Consider the following 15593-nt stretch of genomic DNA (forward strand, 5'->3'; position numbering starts at 1 on the left):
CAAATTGAAATACTGTTGAATGTTGGATTCTGATTGGCCAGAAGTGCTGATTAATGTGGTGCAGCTGTGATGTGGACGCAGGCTGAGTGCCACGTGTATTCACTAGTGATGGGAAGTTCGGATCATTTTACTGACTCGGATCTTTGAATCTTGTTCAGCAAAATGAACGAATCTTTTTTCGAGTCATTTCGTTCATTTCAGCAGAATATAATAAAAAATGTTACATGTTAAATTCCCCGACACATCTAGTACTTACACAAACGTTGATCACATTTGGAATAAAAATAAACTATAGGCTAATGCAACCAATGCCAAATTATGAGAAACAGAAATGATTAATTATTAGCTTAGCTGGTCTTCAGGCGACGCAATCCGTTAGTTCACCTCCCGATCCGATCCATTTCTTTTGTCACGTCACATTTGTCACGTTTGTTCCCCTGAAACAGAAATGATTAGTTCACCTCTCAAGTCTTCGGGTTCGAGTCATTCATTCATCCCGTGACCACCCCATGGGCTGAATGTAGTGGGGCTGTGACGTGATGAACGAACGACTCGAACCCTAAGCCTCAAGAGATGAACTAATCATTTCTGTTTCTTGTACAGAAGCTATGGGGATGGTGCAGCACATGCGCGGTCAAAAATGAACGAATCGCTCTCTGAGACATCTCCTTGTTCCTAAGCCATGTTAAAGATTCGATACATCACGTGTAGTCACAGCAGTGCTGATATTCAGTATAACAGTAACAATAAAATCTCTAAAATGAGTATAAAAAACTTGTGTGCTCAACTGAAGCAGATACTTTTTTTTATTCGATAAGAAGACATGCGCATAAATTACGCTGGAAACACATTTACCTAATAAATACCTCGATGCGCATCAAAATTCATGTGACTTTTCCTCAACAAATCATGTAATTGGATAAGTAAAAATGGCGGAGAGCGAGATGCACCAGGTTCCCCGGAAGTGGCGGGTTTGTTCTATTGAGCACACTAGATGGAAACGGTGCTTTACTCGCAACATGGATGAAAACATAGCTACAAGGGCAAACTATCTAGCTAGTTCATACTGATTTGTACATTCCCATTAAAGGTGCATTCGGTAAAATTTGCTTCCTTTCTTTCTTTTCATCTTCATCTAACAAGCATTCATTGTTTTAAGTCACAAGTTATTTGTGCCATGTCTGCTAATGATGTCTCTAACATTACTGTAGTAACTGTTTCAGTTACAGAGACTGTTACAGAAAATGGCGAACACACACACACACACAGTTATAACAACACAGCTCTGGCTCTAATTATGACTACAAGGCAAAGTACAGTTTTATATTGTTTCTAAAACTTTGTACAGCAGACCCACACAAAAATGGGTCAATAATCATGTGTAATAGTTGATATGGTGAAGTTTTCTGTAAGCAGATGTCTGTTTAACATTTTTGGAAGGAGTCTCCAATGTCAGCGCTTTGTATCAGTCAGAAGTAACGCAGCAACTTGAGATTTTTTCAGTTTCTCAGTAACATGATAAGCTGTGCTTTTTGTGTTATGAACTTCAAGAGAGAAAAGAGACTCAGCAAACCATGTCTTCCTGGACTTTGCATTATGTTGAAACAGGTTTGGGCCTCTTACTGTAGTTGTAGTGCAGGGAAATTTTAATGCTACAGCATACAAAGACATTCTAGAGTCTAGACAATTGTGTGCCTCTAACTTTGTGACAACAGTTTGGGAAAGAGCCACATATCGGTGTGGTAGTCGGGTGTCCACATACTTTTGGCCATATATTGTAGCTAGTTCACTTACCTAGAGGGGGAACACAACGTAGTTGTGGTCTGCAGCAGGAGCAGGTCCCACACATGCTGCTGGCTTTTCAAAAACATTTGTTGTCTGTTGTCCAAAATTTTTTTGCCAGATAACAGATGTTTAATTTGTCCGGTTCACCGGAAGCTTTGAAACGCTACTACTTACACTTCTGCAACACGGAACTGTGAAAAAGGTCCATAGTGGTCTCAATGACCAGTTACTCCGCTAACACACACACACACACAGAGACCAGCAAAAATTGTGTTTCTATTTTTTGTGTTTTGCTTTTTAAAATGTCTAAGATCCCATCATGGACCTATGCTTCAGGGTGAGCTGTCAGAGAAAAATAAACTTTGGGGTGGAAACTGCCATTACACTGCCCTGTTATTGAATATTTACTGTAACTGTAACAGCGTGCTCAGTCGTGTTTTATTCCTTACATACAGTAAACCACAACTATTAGCTATTTGTAGCTACATCCATTGGCTGTTTTATCAGGTAAACCTGCGTAAATACTGACAGTGACCCATCTGTTGCTATACAAATTCTCAGCCCTGTCCATCAGTAGAAAAGAACCACCAGTGGCCAGATAATATTTGGGTAGTGGATTATTCACAGTTTAACACTAACATTGACATGGCAGTGTGTTGACGCTGGTATGAGTATATCAGGTGTGGCAGCATATTTGTGGTTGTAAACACTGTGTAAGCTTACAGTCCATTTTATTAGACACACCTTCCTTGTTTTTCCACCTTGTAGGCGTGCATTAAATACTTAAGCTCATCTCTTCTCATGCATGTTAATCATTCTTTAGCCCTTTATCAGAGCTCAAGCATTAATTAACAAGTCTAGCCTCCTTTACTGACAGTACTGTCAAACAAATGCTTTCTGTAGTTCTGATCAGATAAAACAGAGATTTAATAGGATTGAGGTCAGAGCATAAAATTATACTGCACTTCAATAGTAGTCCGTTGAGAAGAGAGGATTAAAAATAGTGTTTGGTAGAGAGGACAGGAAAAATCTCACATCTGATCTTTTCTCAGTTTGTTTTTCTTATGTAGTAGATCAGACGGTCCACAGTCGAGAAGTGGCTGACAATCCTGTGTATGTTCAAACGTTCACTGGATCTGAAGTATTCATATCTCAGTTAAACCTCAGCTATATTCAACACCTCCCTGCAATGCTCATGCATGTTATACTGCTGATCAGAACTAGAGCCGTTGAGGATTGGACGTAGGGGTCACTGCTTTTTGTATTACATTGTACATGTTCCTCTATTAATTATTATTTTCCAGAGAGAGAATAAACCAAATTGCCACAGAGAAAGCTTTTTTTTAAATTTATTTATTTATTTATTTTTAAATATAACAGTTTATTAGTGGTCAACATGTATATATTACAGCATTCACTGAAAAGGGAAATGATCCAATGTCACATATCAATATCAAGCAACATTTGAAAACTTTCACAGAACAACACAGAAATGCTGGTGTGCAAAAATATAAACGACCCCAATACACGTGGTTAAGTAATTTCACTTTTATCTCATTATGCTATGTGTCAATAAATATGCTGTGAACATTAATGTCTTTTATGGGTGTTTATCTGTACTGTATCTGTGTGTGTTTATCTGTACTGTATTTATGTTGATATCTGAAAACAAACCCATTCTCTCAGACATGCATGCGATTTCCCGTGCCAGTATTAAACACAGTACTTCCAGAAGCAGTCAGCTCCATTGCCCCTCTTTCTGTATGGCCTCTTAATACCAAGTATGTGACTGAGAGAGCTTAGATGGCCTGGTTTCTCCAGCAGAACCTGCAGGCATTTATCAGCACAATTTACAAATTCGGTCATGGAGTCAAATGCAAAACTGATTGATGATTGGAAAATGTTTGGAAAATACATTCACATAACTGAAACTGTTAATCTCACCTCTTTTAGAGCTTCTTTAGGGAGCAGTCCTGACACTCTGAGACCTTAGAAAAAAAAGTTATATTAAATGTTGGAGATGACAGTCAGAATAAAAGGAATGGTACATGAGAGAAAGAAAAAGCATTCACAATTAGCAGCCTTACCATCTTTGGAGTGCAGCGGGAAGTAGCTGAGGCCTGCCGTCCTCTGGAGAAGAGTGCTCAAATCCAGGTCCTCGGGACCAACTGCCTCCTCAGCTGAGTCTAAAACAACAACATACAGCCTACTAGTTTTCAACATTACTGACTTTTGACCTTGTGCATCTGAGTACAGAATACAGGGCTATATTGGAGTATTTAAAATTTTATACATAAAGAGTAAATATTCAAATTTCTGCTTAGACAGGATAATATTTGTAAAACTTTCACTCACCAGGTCCAGGGTAAGACATGTCTGCTGTCTCTGAGACAGGATGTGCCAGCAGTGGGCCGATTGAAAGCAGGAGAAGAGTCCAGGACAGGAACAAGTTACAGACCATCTCTACTGCACCGTTGTGTTTCTACTAAAGCCGTGCTGTCTCACAGAGCCAAGTAAAGATGGTGGAAATGCAGCAAATAAGCTGGACCTTGAGTTTATATACTTTCCCCCTTCTTGAAAGCGTCATGTTGAACGTGTATATCACTGGTGTTTTATTAAGCCTTTTTGCATTTAAAATGAGACTCCAGTCAGTCAGACGGAGTACCTGCGTCAATGAACATGGCAGTAAAAGTAGGATAGGTTTTGTGTCCTATGTGTCAGGCCTGGCACTGTTGGTAGTTTCTTTTTTAATAGATGCATAAAATGGGGGACACAGGTGTCCAAATGTCCCTCTATCAACCCTTTCACTTAATCAAACAATGACCAGGCTGTCAATGGAGATGTTTATAGTAGCTATCAGTTGACTGCTGTAGACAAGAATACATTTTATATTGTCTTTATCACACAGTATATTCTTAATAGAATATTTTCTCCACAAATAGATTGAATGATTTAATTTGTGGTTAGGCTGGTGACAGGAATATTAGTTCTTATAAAAAAAAAAAAAAAAAATCCTGACTGGCTATTTCACGTTTATGATTTTAGTTTAGGATTAGACCTTTTGTTACCTGCTACTATGTCATTACATTTCCCCTTTTCTTATAATAAATGCATTTATACACATGTATACACCGAATAAAAAAGAAGCAAACTAGTCTGCAGTAGACACTGTGTCTGTCATTTGTCTATCAATTCCTAGCAGGGGAAGAGTAATGCAAATGTAACATTTCTTACTGAAGGGATGAAGTCTAAGCAGAAGCAAAGAAATTGCATATATAAAATCATTTTTAAAAAAATTTCAACATTCCTTTTCTCCATAAATGTTAAAATACCAAAATTCCTTACTTGAGAAAAAGTGCAGTTACTCATCTCTCTTAACTCTTCTGGTAAAAGCTGCATATTCTTCACTTAAATCAGAGTAGAAATGTATAAGATCTTGCTTTTATTTAAAGTTTGAAAATAAAAGTACAAGAAAGTAAAAGATGTCTGCCTCAAATCACACTATTAACTACTAGTGGTACATTTTTGCCTCTTTCACTAAGGAACAAAGGAACCTGTACAAACTTTAGCTAAGGTTAACCAACAGCTGTATAACTAATGTCTGTTAGCTAGCATGATAATAACCCTGAGGTGAATGCAAAGATCTGGCTGGCATGAATACAAGCTGCATTGACAAATACAAAGTGTACAATAGGAACAGATAGATTATAGTGATGGGTATTAGTTAGTTATACTTATATAGCGGGGAGGGGCTGCAATGGGGAAAATTCACCAGGACACAGGGTTATACCCCACTCTTTAACAATAAGTGTCCTGGGATTTTTAATGACCACAGAGAGTCAGGTTTAACGTCTCATCTGAAAGACCGTGCTGTTTTCACAGTATAGTGTTTCCGTCACTATACTGGGGCATTAGGCCCCACACAGACCGAGCGCCACCTGCTGGCCTCACTAATACCACTTCCAGCGGCAACCTTAGTTTTCCCCCCCCCAGGAAGTCTCCCATCCAGGTACTGACCAAGCTCAACGCTGCTTAGTTTCATCTTAAGTCTACTTCTTACTGTCAGACCTATTAAAGTTTAGATTTGGTAAGAATTTAAACTGTCTGATGCTAACAGGTGCCTGTATGACTTTAAATATATGATTATAGAGCACTGTAGTTATATCATGTATAAAACTGTAATGAGGAGGAAGTAGAGATCTCTCTTTTGAAATGTAAAAATAAAAACCATACAGCACAATACAGCACTTTGTTACTTCTCACCTCTGCTATTAATTCAGTAACACTTGCCTTCCACTGTGAAACCATTCAGTGAGATTCTTCAGATATCTAATTTTTGTTCATATAAATGCATTAAGTAATGTAGAAATAGCCTTAGTTTAGCTTATATGCTGAACACACTAATCACATTCACGTGTAGATACATTCAGTGTAGGTTTGAGTATTTACAAGTTCATATGTATCATAGTAAAAGTTAGAATTTCCCCCCATAACGTGTTATATAATAACTCTTGTATTATCTACTCTGTGATTGTTTATGCCACCAAAATAATTGGAGAGGACTAATGAAAGTGTCTGAAGAGTTCGTTTTTCATTGGATAAGATATGACTGCGTCATTTCCGGGTGAAATTAGGTCTATGATTGCTCCTGTTTCGGGTTTTTGTTTTGTTTGCTTAAAATCATTGTCCTTGATACGTACTTTGCAACAAATGCACAACTCGTTCCGCTGCATCTCTGTTACGTTATCACTGGCGCTGTAATGTAAATATAGTTATAAATAGGCTGTAGTTATTTATTTAAAAATGCAGCTATTTTGCCATCTAGTGGCAGAATTGAGTAGTACCTAGTAGGCACAGGTTTAAGCTTATCTTCCAAATTTTCCTGAAAATGTATTACATACACATATATTAATCTTAACTGTATGGAGTTTTTTTTTTATGTAATTGTGTGTTTTTTCTTTGTTCACATTAAATTTTTGAAATAAAAATGTTTAATTCTCAGGTCAGTGAATGTGTGTTATGCTGGTAACTTGTGACTGATAGATGTGTAGTGATCTGTCAAACACAAAATGTATACATATTCTATTATTATTGTTGTTATTTACTATATCAGTATAGTAAAAGGTCTGCATAAGGATACGTTAGGGGAACGTTTTCCAAACCATTGCGGGTTTCTGCAAGCTTCCTGAAAGGTTCAAATTATTTAAAGGTGAACCAAACTTTTAAGGGAACATTTGCCAAACCATTACTTTAAGGTTAATTTAAATGTATGGGAACCTTAGGGGAACGTTCTCTGAACCGTAATGCACAACATAGAATAATCATTATACAGTATTTCCTGTAAAAACCAAATGGGAAGTAAAATATATATATATATATATATTTGCTCCGAGAACGTTTTATGAACCCAAAACAAACGTTTCCAGAACATTCTGTGAATCAAAAACAAAGCTTTCCCAGAATGTTCAGGGGAACAAGAAACAATTGCCCCCCATCTTTTATCAACCAAATGCAAAGGTTTCCAGAATATTCCAGAGAAAATAAACTACAACAAACGGTCCAGGAAACAAAAAACAATGGAAACAAAAAAAAACATTGCATGCATTGTTTGAATACTAACTTATTGCAATACGTTTGTGTGTGTGTGTGTGTGTGTGTGTTGCATGGCGCCTGTAGCAGTGATACGGCTGAAGTTTGTCCCAGCTCGCTTTCCATCCCTCAGGCAGCTAGGCTTCACTCAGTGCCTCAAACAGGGAAGAATCTCCATCAACACCAGAGGAGTTGTGACTCACTTTGAAGTCTCTGTGTCGCATTTACACTTATGATTAAACTCAAAAACACTGGAATGTGGAGTTAGACTGTTCAGCTGGTGTAGCTTATTCAACAACTATAAGTTCCGATATTCAACAATTAGGACTGCTCTCTCAGCAGCTCGACGCTTTATACACAAAAGTTGCTCCAGGTAAGGCGTTTTATCACCTTTCTGTTTACACGCAATTTCAGTATGTGATGTGGTTTAGAAAGTCCCGTCGAGTCAAATAATAAAAACATGAAAAAGAACCACATTATAAGCTGATGGAGGAAATAAGAGAGGCATTTTGTAGGGAATGTGGAATTCACCTTTCGTGTGTTTATATGAAACAGCGGGTTTTGCCCACACACAGGCTTCAGCTTTGTACTTGTCATTGTTATTGTGTTTATATTTGTCTGATATTTCCTCATAATGAGTTTCTATCACCCCCCCCCCCTTTTTTTTTTTTTTTGCTGTCAAAGCATACATTTGGTGATAACTTTCCATGTCATTCCCACAGAGCTTGTCAATTTATGAATCTGTGAATGTTCTTTAATATCCACGCTGGAAACTCCCTGCGTCCACACACACACACACACACACACACTAGACTAGTGTAGTGTCTATTTAAGTTCTATTAAAAACGACATTAAAGGTGTGGAGAAAATTTGCATATACACTCTCTGTCCACTTTAATAGGAACACTTGCTCATTTATGCAATGATCCAATCAGCCAATCACGTGGCAGCAGCACAATGCACAAAATCACTCAGATACAGGTCAAGAGCTTCAGCTAATATTCGCATCAAACATCAGAATGGGGTAAAAATGTGATCTCTGACTTTAACCATGGCTTGGTTATTGGCTCCAGATGGGCTTGTGTGAGTGTTTCAGAAACTGCTGATCCCCTGGGATTTTCACACACACAACAGTCTCTAGAGTTTACACAGAATGGGGTGAAAAACAAAAAAACATCATGTGAGCAGAGGGTCTGCAGTCTGAAACCCCTGGTTGATGAGAGAGATCAGAGGAGAATGATCAGACTGGCCTGATCTGATAGGAAGTCTGTAGTAACTCGGATAACGTGTGGTAGAATCTCGAATAAAACTTTGCTGGGCAGAACACACAACAGATCAAACCTTGAGGTGGATGGGCGACGACAGCAGAAGAACAGGAGCCTGAGACTATCATGGGTCTCAGAGTGATTATGAGTTACTATATCCTTCTGGACAGCTCAAAACAATTTGGCCATTTTCCTCTGACCTCTTTCATCGACAAGGGGTTTCCACCCACAGAACTGTCACTCACTCAGTGTTTTTTTTGTTTGGTGTGTGTTATTTTCTCAAACATTCTGTGTAAAATCTAGAGAATGTTGTGTGTAAAAGTCCCAGGAGATCAGCAGCTTATGAGATACTCAAACCAGCCCATCTGGCACTAACAGCTATGCCAATCAACATCACAGACATCACACATTTTCTTCCTTGTGATGTTTGATGTGAACAGTAACCGAAGTTCTTGACTTGTATCTGCATGATTTTATACTTTGTGCTGCTTAATAATAAAATATATATACACACAGAGTTGGGTGCAAAAATTAATGAAGAAAGACCAAAGAAATGTCATTTATAGCAAATATGCATTTATTGTGTGGAGGGGGGAAATGGTCAAAATTTGCATGTTAGTAATAGTGAAAAAAAAACTAAATGATATTTCAGTTCTTAGCATTGAATGTGCTATAAATATTCTCTAATAACCTGATGTCCAAATTCTTATATCTTCTGGACATCTTCTGGATCCTCTCAGCTATTGGACTTTTATAGTATCGTTCTAATTCAGATTTCTTTCCAAGCTTGTTATAACTGCAGCAAATTGTCTTATTTGTACTTTTAAGAGAAAAATAGTTTCAAATGTTGGAAAGAAGTTTGTTTTTCTTGGTCTTTAGATCTGGTTGAGACAAAACTTTACATTTCTATTTTGGTTCTTTTTAAATCCCCCCCCCCCCGTTGCTTTGGATTATGTTTTGGGTTGTTGTAGGATACACCCACATTTCCTTCTTTTTTTGTAGATAACTTGTAAAAATAGAGGTCTATATTCCTTTTTTTTTTCCACCCACAAACCATAGTGGAAGCAAATTTTTGCACTTGGAAATATATGGGTGTAATCTGTATGTCTGGGGTTTTTTTTGTTGTTTGTTTTTATTATTTTTTTGTAAATTGTCCATGCTATATGTCTTCTTCATAGTTTGTCCCTGTGGAGCACTTTGCAGTGAGTACCCTTCTCCTTCGGACATCTAGGCTTCGAGCAGGCCGTGACTCTGTGGCCATGAGGAATCATGGCGGAGCTGGAGGTGGATCAGTCTAACCTGCCGCGGGTTCAGGAGGGTAAGATTAATCCCATGTCTATTTTTATGACCCCCTTTCTGTCACAGATAAGGCTCATTGAGCAAGTTTCTTTTCTACTGCACAGGGTGATTTACTTTCTAGATAGCTCACTCAGCAGTCATAACAGTAAAGCAGCGTGACATGAACAGAACTGATAAGAGTGAGGAATCTGATGGACATTCCATGTGCATTCATCTTGACTTGCTTTAAGTCCAAGTCCAGGGTATTCATCAGAGAGCAATCTGCTCTTGAAGTGTTTAAACATGGAGTTAAAGTGTTGTATGTTTTTCTCTGCTTGTCAGCCAGTGCATGGAGTAAATAATGTTAAACCTAAAAGTTTCTCTTGGAAAAATTGTGGGATGATTTTCCCCTTCTGCTCCCCTTCTACAGACAATGCACTTATTGTGTGGGGCTTGAATTTTTACGGTTAAACAAGCAGTGACTGGGAATTGAAGCCCCCAATTAGGCCACACTGCATCACTGCGCAGTGCTATAAATTTTACGTCCACACTGATTTATACGTACTTCCCTAACTTTGTCTTCTGTGACTGTTTTTCATCTCCCTTTACAGTACATATGTTTTGGACTACAAGTACTCCCATATAAGAGCTTGCTCATTATTTATTTGTCATTCCTGTCCTATTTACATGATTTCCTGATGTATGGCATTCTCATTTTCTCATCTAGGCCTCTCTCTCCATGTTCCCCATTCTTCAGTTATCTCACTGTATTTTCCACTGTTGGCTTATCACTTGTTGTTAGTCTTGGTCTGGCAGCTGTCCTGATATAGAATGACATGACGGGGATTTTAGGCCTCAGAGGAAAAGCAGCTTTCTTCCGTCTGACTTCTGACCTCTCCCCTATCACTCATCCTTATCCTCTATCCGCTCAGACTCCTATAGCCAGACAAATATATTTATATCCTCCTGCTAGGGCTAACCAAGCTAAAGCTGGGTGGAGGCGGTGAAGAAGTCTGTGGGGAAACAGATTTAGTTTCAAACAGAAGCGCCTTCACTTTCACCCTTCTGTGTGTTTTCTCTTTCTAATCAATCAGCCTTTTGGAACTTTTGTCACGGTTTCAGGAAAAAACAATATTGAGCTGTCATCTCTTTTTTAGGGTGTGGGAGAAACAAGTTCAAATCTGCATCTTAAATGTGATTACCGAAAAACAATTTGACACGTTCTCCTTGAATGTTGAGAAAAGAACAGGAAATCTTTTTACTCCAAATTGATGTATAAAGGAAGTCTAATGGTGGTGTTTATTTCTGTCCATTAATGTTATGCATCTTTAAAAATACAGCTGTTCGACTCTAATGCTAACTGTCTTAGGATCGATGAAACAACAGTTTAACAGAAATACAGTTGCCCTTGCACTTTTATAAGTATGTTTACTCCAAACGGGTTTTGCGATTTATTCTCAACACAGGGAGACATGGTGAAAATATTGTCCATTACAAATGCAGGGGATAGTGTTTGAAATCTTATTTTGATGTTGAGAGTAACTTTACCTGAAACTCTGCGAAGCCAGAAAGGACTGTGAAAGCTAACCATGCAAATTTAAAGTTTAAACAAATTCTAGTATTAGCCTCGTCCAGACAGAGTTAGTTTCACTACGTGGCATTTGTAATAACATTTTGAGAGAAACTCTCATGCCCAGACGGAATTAATTTAATGCAGCACAAGCGAGTTTCAACACATTTTGTAATCAGACATGGTCATATCTTATTCTGTATCCTCATTTGTAAGTCGCTTTGGATAAAAGCATCTGCTAAATGAATAAATGTAAATGTATACATTGGTGGTTTGAATATATTGAATATCTCTGAATGTTTTATGATTATTTATTTGGCAGCATCTGACTTTAGATGACTGAGGAGCTGAGAACAATATATGAATATTATCATTATTGAATATAAAGTGACTTTATAGCTGTAGCAGGAAGTACCTGCCTAAAATCACAGAGGGATCAATTCGAGCAGCACTATTCAATTCAAGTTTATTTGAATAGTGCTTTTAAAAATGAACATTTTCACAAAGCTGCTTTATGGAAACATGTTAACTATACATATTAGATATTATATTACATATAAAACTACAATGCAATATAGTTATAGCATTGAACATGATGTCTCAAAAGTCTCCTTACATAGGGGACTATGTTTGCCAGCACCACGTCGGTTGTACCTTCATCAATGAATTTTCGTGGCTGTCCGCTTCTCGGCCGTTCTTCAACACTTACCGTCTTTTTGATTGGGTTTATAAGTTTGGCGACAGTGTCGTGTGTGTGTGTGTGTGTGTGTGTGTGTGTGTGTGTGTGTGTGTGTGTGTGATGTCCTTGTTTCCTGTTAAAGTCCAGCGTGACCTTGCGACAACTTCCTGATCCAGCCACAAGAATGATCTCAATACGTACTTCTTTTGTCAAAGGCGTTCTTAAAGGCTATCAGAAAAAAAAATATATAATATAAACTAAATCTGAAACATTTTGGAAGACCTTTTGCAAATAAAGTGTTCATTTCCCCTAAATGTAGAGACTTTTGGGACACCCGGTACAACTATAGTTATCTATGGTTATCTTTCCGAGGGAGAAAAAACAAGTGTGGCTCAATGTGGATGGAAATTAAATAACCTTGTAGCAGATGGTGGAATTAATCACTTGATCATGTCCAACTAGGGTTGTTGCTGTATGTTTTAATAGCTTATAGTCGTCTTACCAAACAGCACCAACTGGTTCGTTGTTCTGTGTGTGTTTAAAGTCTTTATAGAAGTCTCTCACTTTTGCATTCATTTATTTAGCAGATGCTTTCATCCAAAGTGACTTACATACAGGTGTTTGTGGCTTGTTTTAGTGTGTATATTTCTGCGTCCTCACTGCTGGAATGTACAAAAGGCTTGACTCATCTCAGTGTAATGTGAGTCTGGACTCCTGGAAAAACTAGTTGGCTCACTAGCGAGCCACACCCTCTGTTTCTGACAATCTACACTGTGCACTGCTTATACCTGCAGTAACTGTTCAGAAACTGATCTGATCCTGCAGGCTGAACAGATCTGAGCTAATCCGAGAGCAAGACTTATGTGCGAGCCCTGACTAGCCAGTAGAAAGCGAGGAAAATCCGGAAGGCGGGTCGAACGAACCTAACATAAAAACATCGGTTCGAATCCCACCTTGGCTAAAAAGTACTTGTTTTTAATGTCGAATCCATAAAAATATGATAAACATATTAAAACAATATGATGTACAAAAATAAAAGTAATTTCTTAAGAGTTTTCTTTGTGTAAGGTGAGCAAAATGTAAAAATGATCATTAATAAACCATTATTGATGGGGACATTGTCATTAGTAATTACTATTTCAAATATTTATATATTTGTATTTAAAATGAAAACACCACACGATTTTGATGTTTTGATCATGTTTTAGTATATGCCATGTTTTAGGCATTGTCAACGTTTACTATTTTGATACACTTTCAATGTGTAAAATTAACTGTTAAAGGAGATTGTGAAATTAACAGTTTGTCAAAATTAAAATAACTATCTAAATAATATATGCAGACTGTGTTATAGTAAGTTATTGAAAATGTATTGCAAATAAGGACTAAGAGTTTTAAAACTTGTACAAATACAAGCTAGATAAAACATTTACAAATACACAGGACATATATTTTTTTAAATACAAAGATCTCTATACACGATTCCACAATGGTAGAGAGAGAGAGGGAGAGAGCGCAGAACAAATAGAATGAGATTCATGGACAACAGTATTACTCAGGATTTGTAACTATTTACCAAAATCCAACCTTGTGCTTGGCTTGGAATCAGACGTGCCATGCACAGACCTTAAATACTGTGTTTCACAACAAAGTTATTTTCTCTTTTCAACAATCCACCTCTGCCTCTCAGCCTCATAGAATGGGGACTGCTGAAACTCTGCCCATGTCTCTGCATTCATTCCCTGTGCCTGATACAGGGAGAGCACTTTAGAAGGACAGTAAATGTATTTGCCTGCCACTCCAGGGAATCCAGTATGGTTATGAGGGCTATTGGGTCCTTGTTTTAGTGGCTGGTGGCAGAACCTGCACAGACAACCAGAAGGCCCTCTGCAGAGTATGCCTCAAAGACTTTCCTGGAGCAGTAGAAGTATTTAACATCACCAGCCTGATAAAAGAAATGTACAGAGGAGCCATCACCCAGGTAACAAGACTTTGGCTGACCACAAGCTAAACAGGATCCAATTTGTTTTTTTGGTGTCTTCTCAACTGCTGCCTGTGTCTCAGGTACGTCTTCAGGAACACTACTTGCAGGTGGATTGAACGGAGTGGGTGTTCCTGACCACATCTTTTCTTTGAGGTGTTGACTTTTAGGATTGTCTTTAATCCTTCCTGCCTCTTCAGATGGGTCCCGAAGTATTGCATCCGTAGTGATAACAACTACCATTGAGAATGAACTGAAAAAGTTAAGGAAAGTTAAGCAGAACTATTTTCGGCTCTGTCGCGGGGCCAGCATTTAACTCAAAAGTGTGACGAGCTAATTATGTGCGTTAATACAAACTATAGAAAATAAGTGAGTACTCGAATCCCTGGAAGAGGCAACTTTACTGATCAATAGCCCTGTCCTGATATTATCTCTGGTGATGAAGCTCGCAACAAAAAGTCAGAAAGTATTTGGCTAAGATGTTCTCTTATTGCATACAAAGACATGACAGCGTATAACTGTGTGTTGTGCATTGTTCTGTATTTTGCTCAGTTTAGTCACAGTTTCTACATCTCTTATTCTTATTGCAGATTCTGGAAATTTTTGTCTAGAATCCATTCAAACGAGTTAATATACATAATAAAAATAATAGTTCTACCAACAGCCAGACTGAGTCCTTGGTTTGTGTGCGCTCTGCTGATAGGAGGATTCGGAAAAGAGGAACACTCCGTAGTGCTTTACACTACAGAGTAATATATCGACCAATTTTAAGCATGTTCAGCTTAAACACACATGATATGCTGATGAAATTTGGGAGGTCTTCATATGCATGTCAGCTCCTCTATAATTTTCTGTGAGCTTTGCTTAGACATTAACCCCTTCTATTATATTTATATGCATCTTCACCGATCAATTATAACATTAAACTACTGACACCTGAAGTGAAGAGCACTGATCTTGTTACAGTGGCACACCTGTCATGGGGTGGGATATATTAGGCAGCAAGTGAACAGACAGTTCTTGAGGTTGATGTGTGGGAAGCAGGACAAAGGGGCACGTGTAAGGATCTTAGTGATTTGGACAAGGGCCGCATTGTGATGGCTAGACGACATCTCCAAAATGGCAGGTCTTGTGAGGTGTTCCCGGTATGCAGTGGTTAGTACCTATCAAAAGTGGTCCAGGAAGGACAACCAGTGAACCAGTGACAGGTTCGTGAGGAGCAAAGGCTAGCCTGTCTGATCCGATCTCACAGAAGAGCTATTGTAGCACAGATTGCTGAAAAAGTTCATTCTGGCTATGATAGAAAAGTGTCAGAACACACAGTGCATCTCAGATTGCTGCGTATGGGGCTGTGTAGCTGCAGACTGGTCAGAGTGGCCATGCTGACCCCTGTCCACCACCAAAAGCACCTACAATGGGCACAAGAGCATCAGAACTGGACCCTGG

At 38.4% G+C, this 15593-nt stretch overlaps 2 protein-coding genes across 2 annotated transcripts in view; one reads left to right on the forward strand and one right to left on the reverse strand.

Moving 5' to 3' along the window:
• Positions 1 to 3198: 3198 nt before the first annotated feature.
• On the reverse strand, positions 3199 to 5112 carry uts2a (urotensin 2, alpha). The gene is made up of 4 exons (XM_053644244.1): positions 4141 to 5112; positions 3873 to 3971; positions 3730 to 3773; positions 3199 to 3612 (listed from the first exon to the last, which is right to left on the reverse strand). Exons 1-4 carry the CDS (start codon positions 4244 to 4246, stop codon positions 3499 to 3501), a joined length of 363 nt encoding a protein of 120 aa, XP_053500219.1. The 5' UTR covers positions 4247 to 5112; the 3' UTR covers positions 3199 to 3498.
• Positions 5113 to 7446: 2334 nt separating this feature from the next.
• Positions 7447 to 15593, forward strand: part of ccdc187 (coiled-coil domain containing 187) — a 32704-nt gene continuing 24557 nt past the window's right edge. The window contains exons 1-2 of the mRNA XM_053644240.1: positions 7447 to 7747; positions 9818 to 9957. Coding sequence (XP_053500215.1) covers positions 9909 to 9957 — 49 coding nt within the window. The 5' untranslated portion in view covers positions 7447 to 7747; positions 9818 to 9908. The remainder of the gene's footprint in view (positions 7748 to 9817; positions 9958 to 15593) is intronic.

The sequence above is a fragment of the Ictalurus furcatus genome, chromosome 15, assembly GCF_023375685.1.
Source record: "Ictalurus furcatus strain D&B chromosome 15, Billie_1.0, whole genome shotgun sequence".
In the NCBI taxonomy this organism is placed as follows: Eukaryota; Metazoa; Chordata; class Actinopteri; order Siluriformes; family Ictaluridae; genus Ictalurus; species Ictalurus furcatus.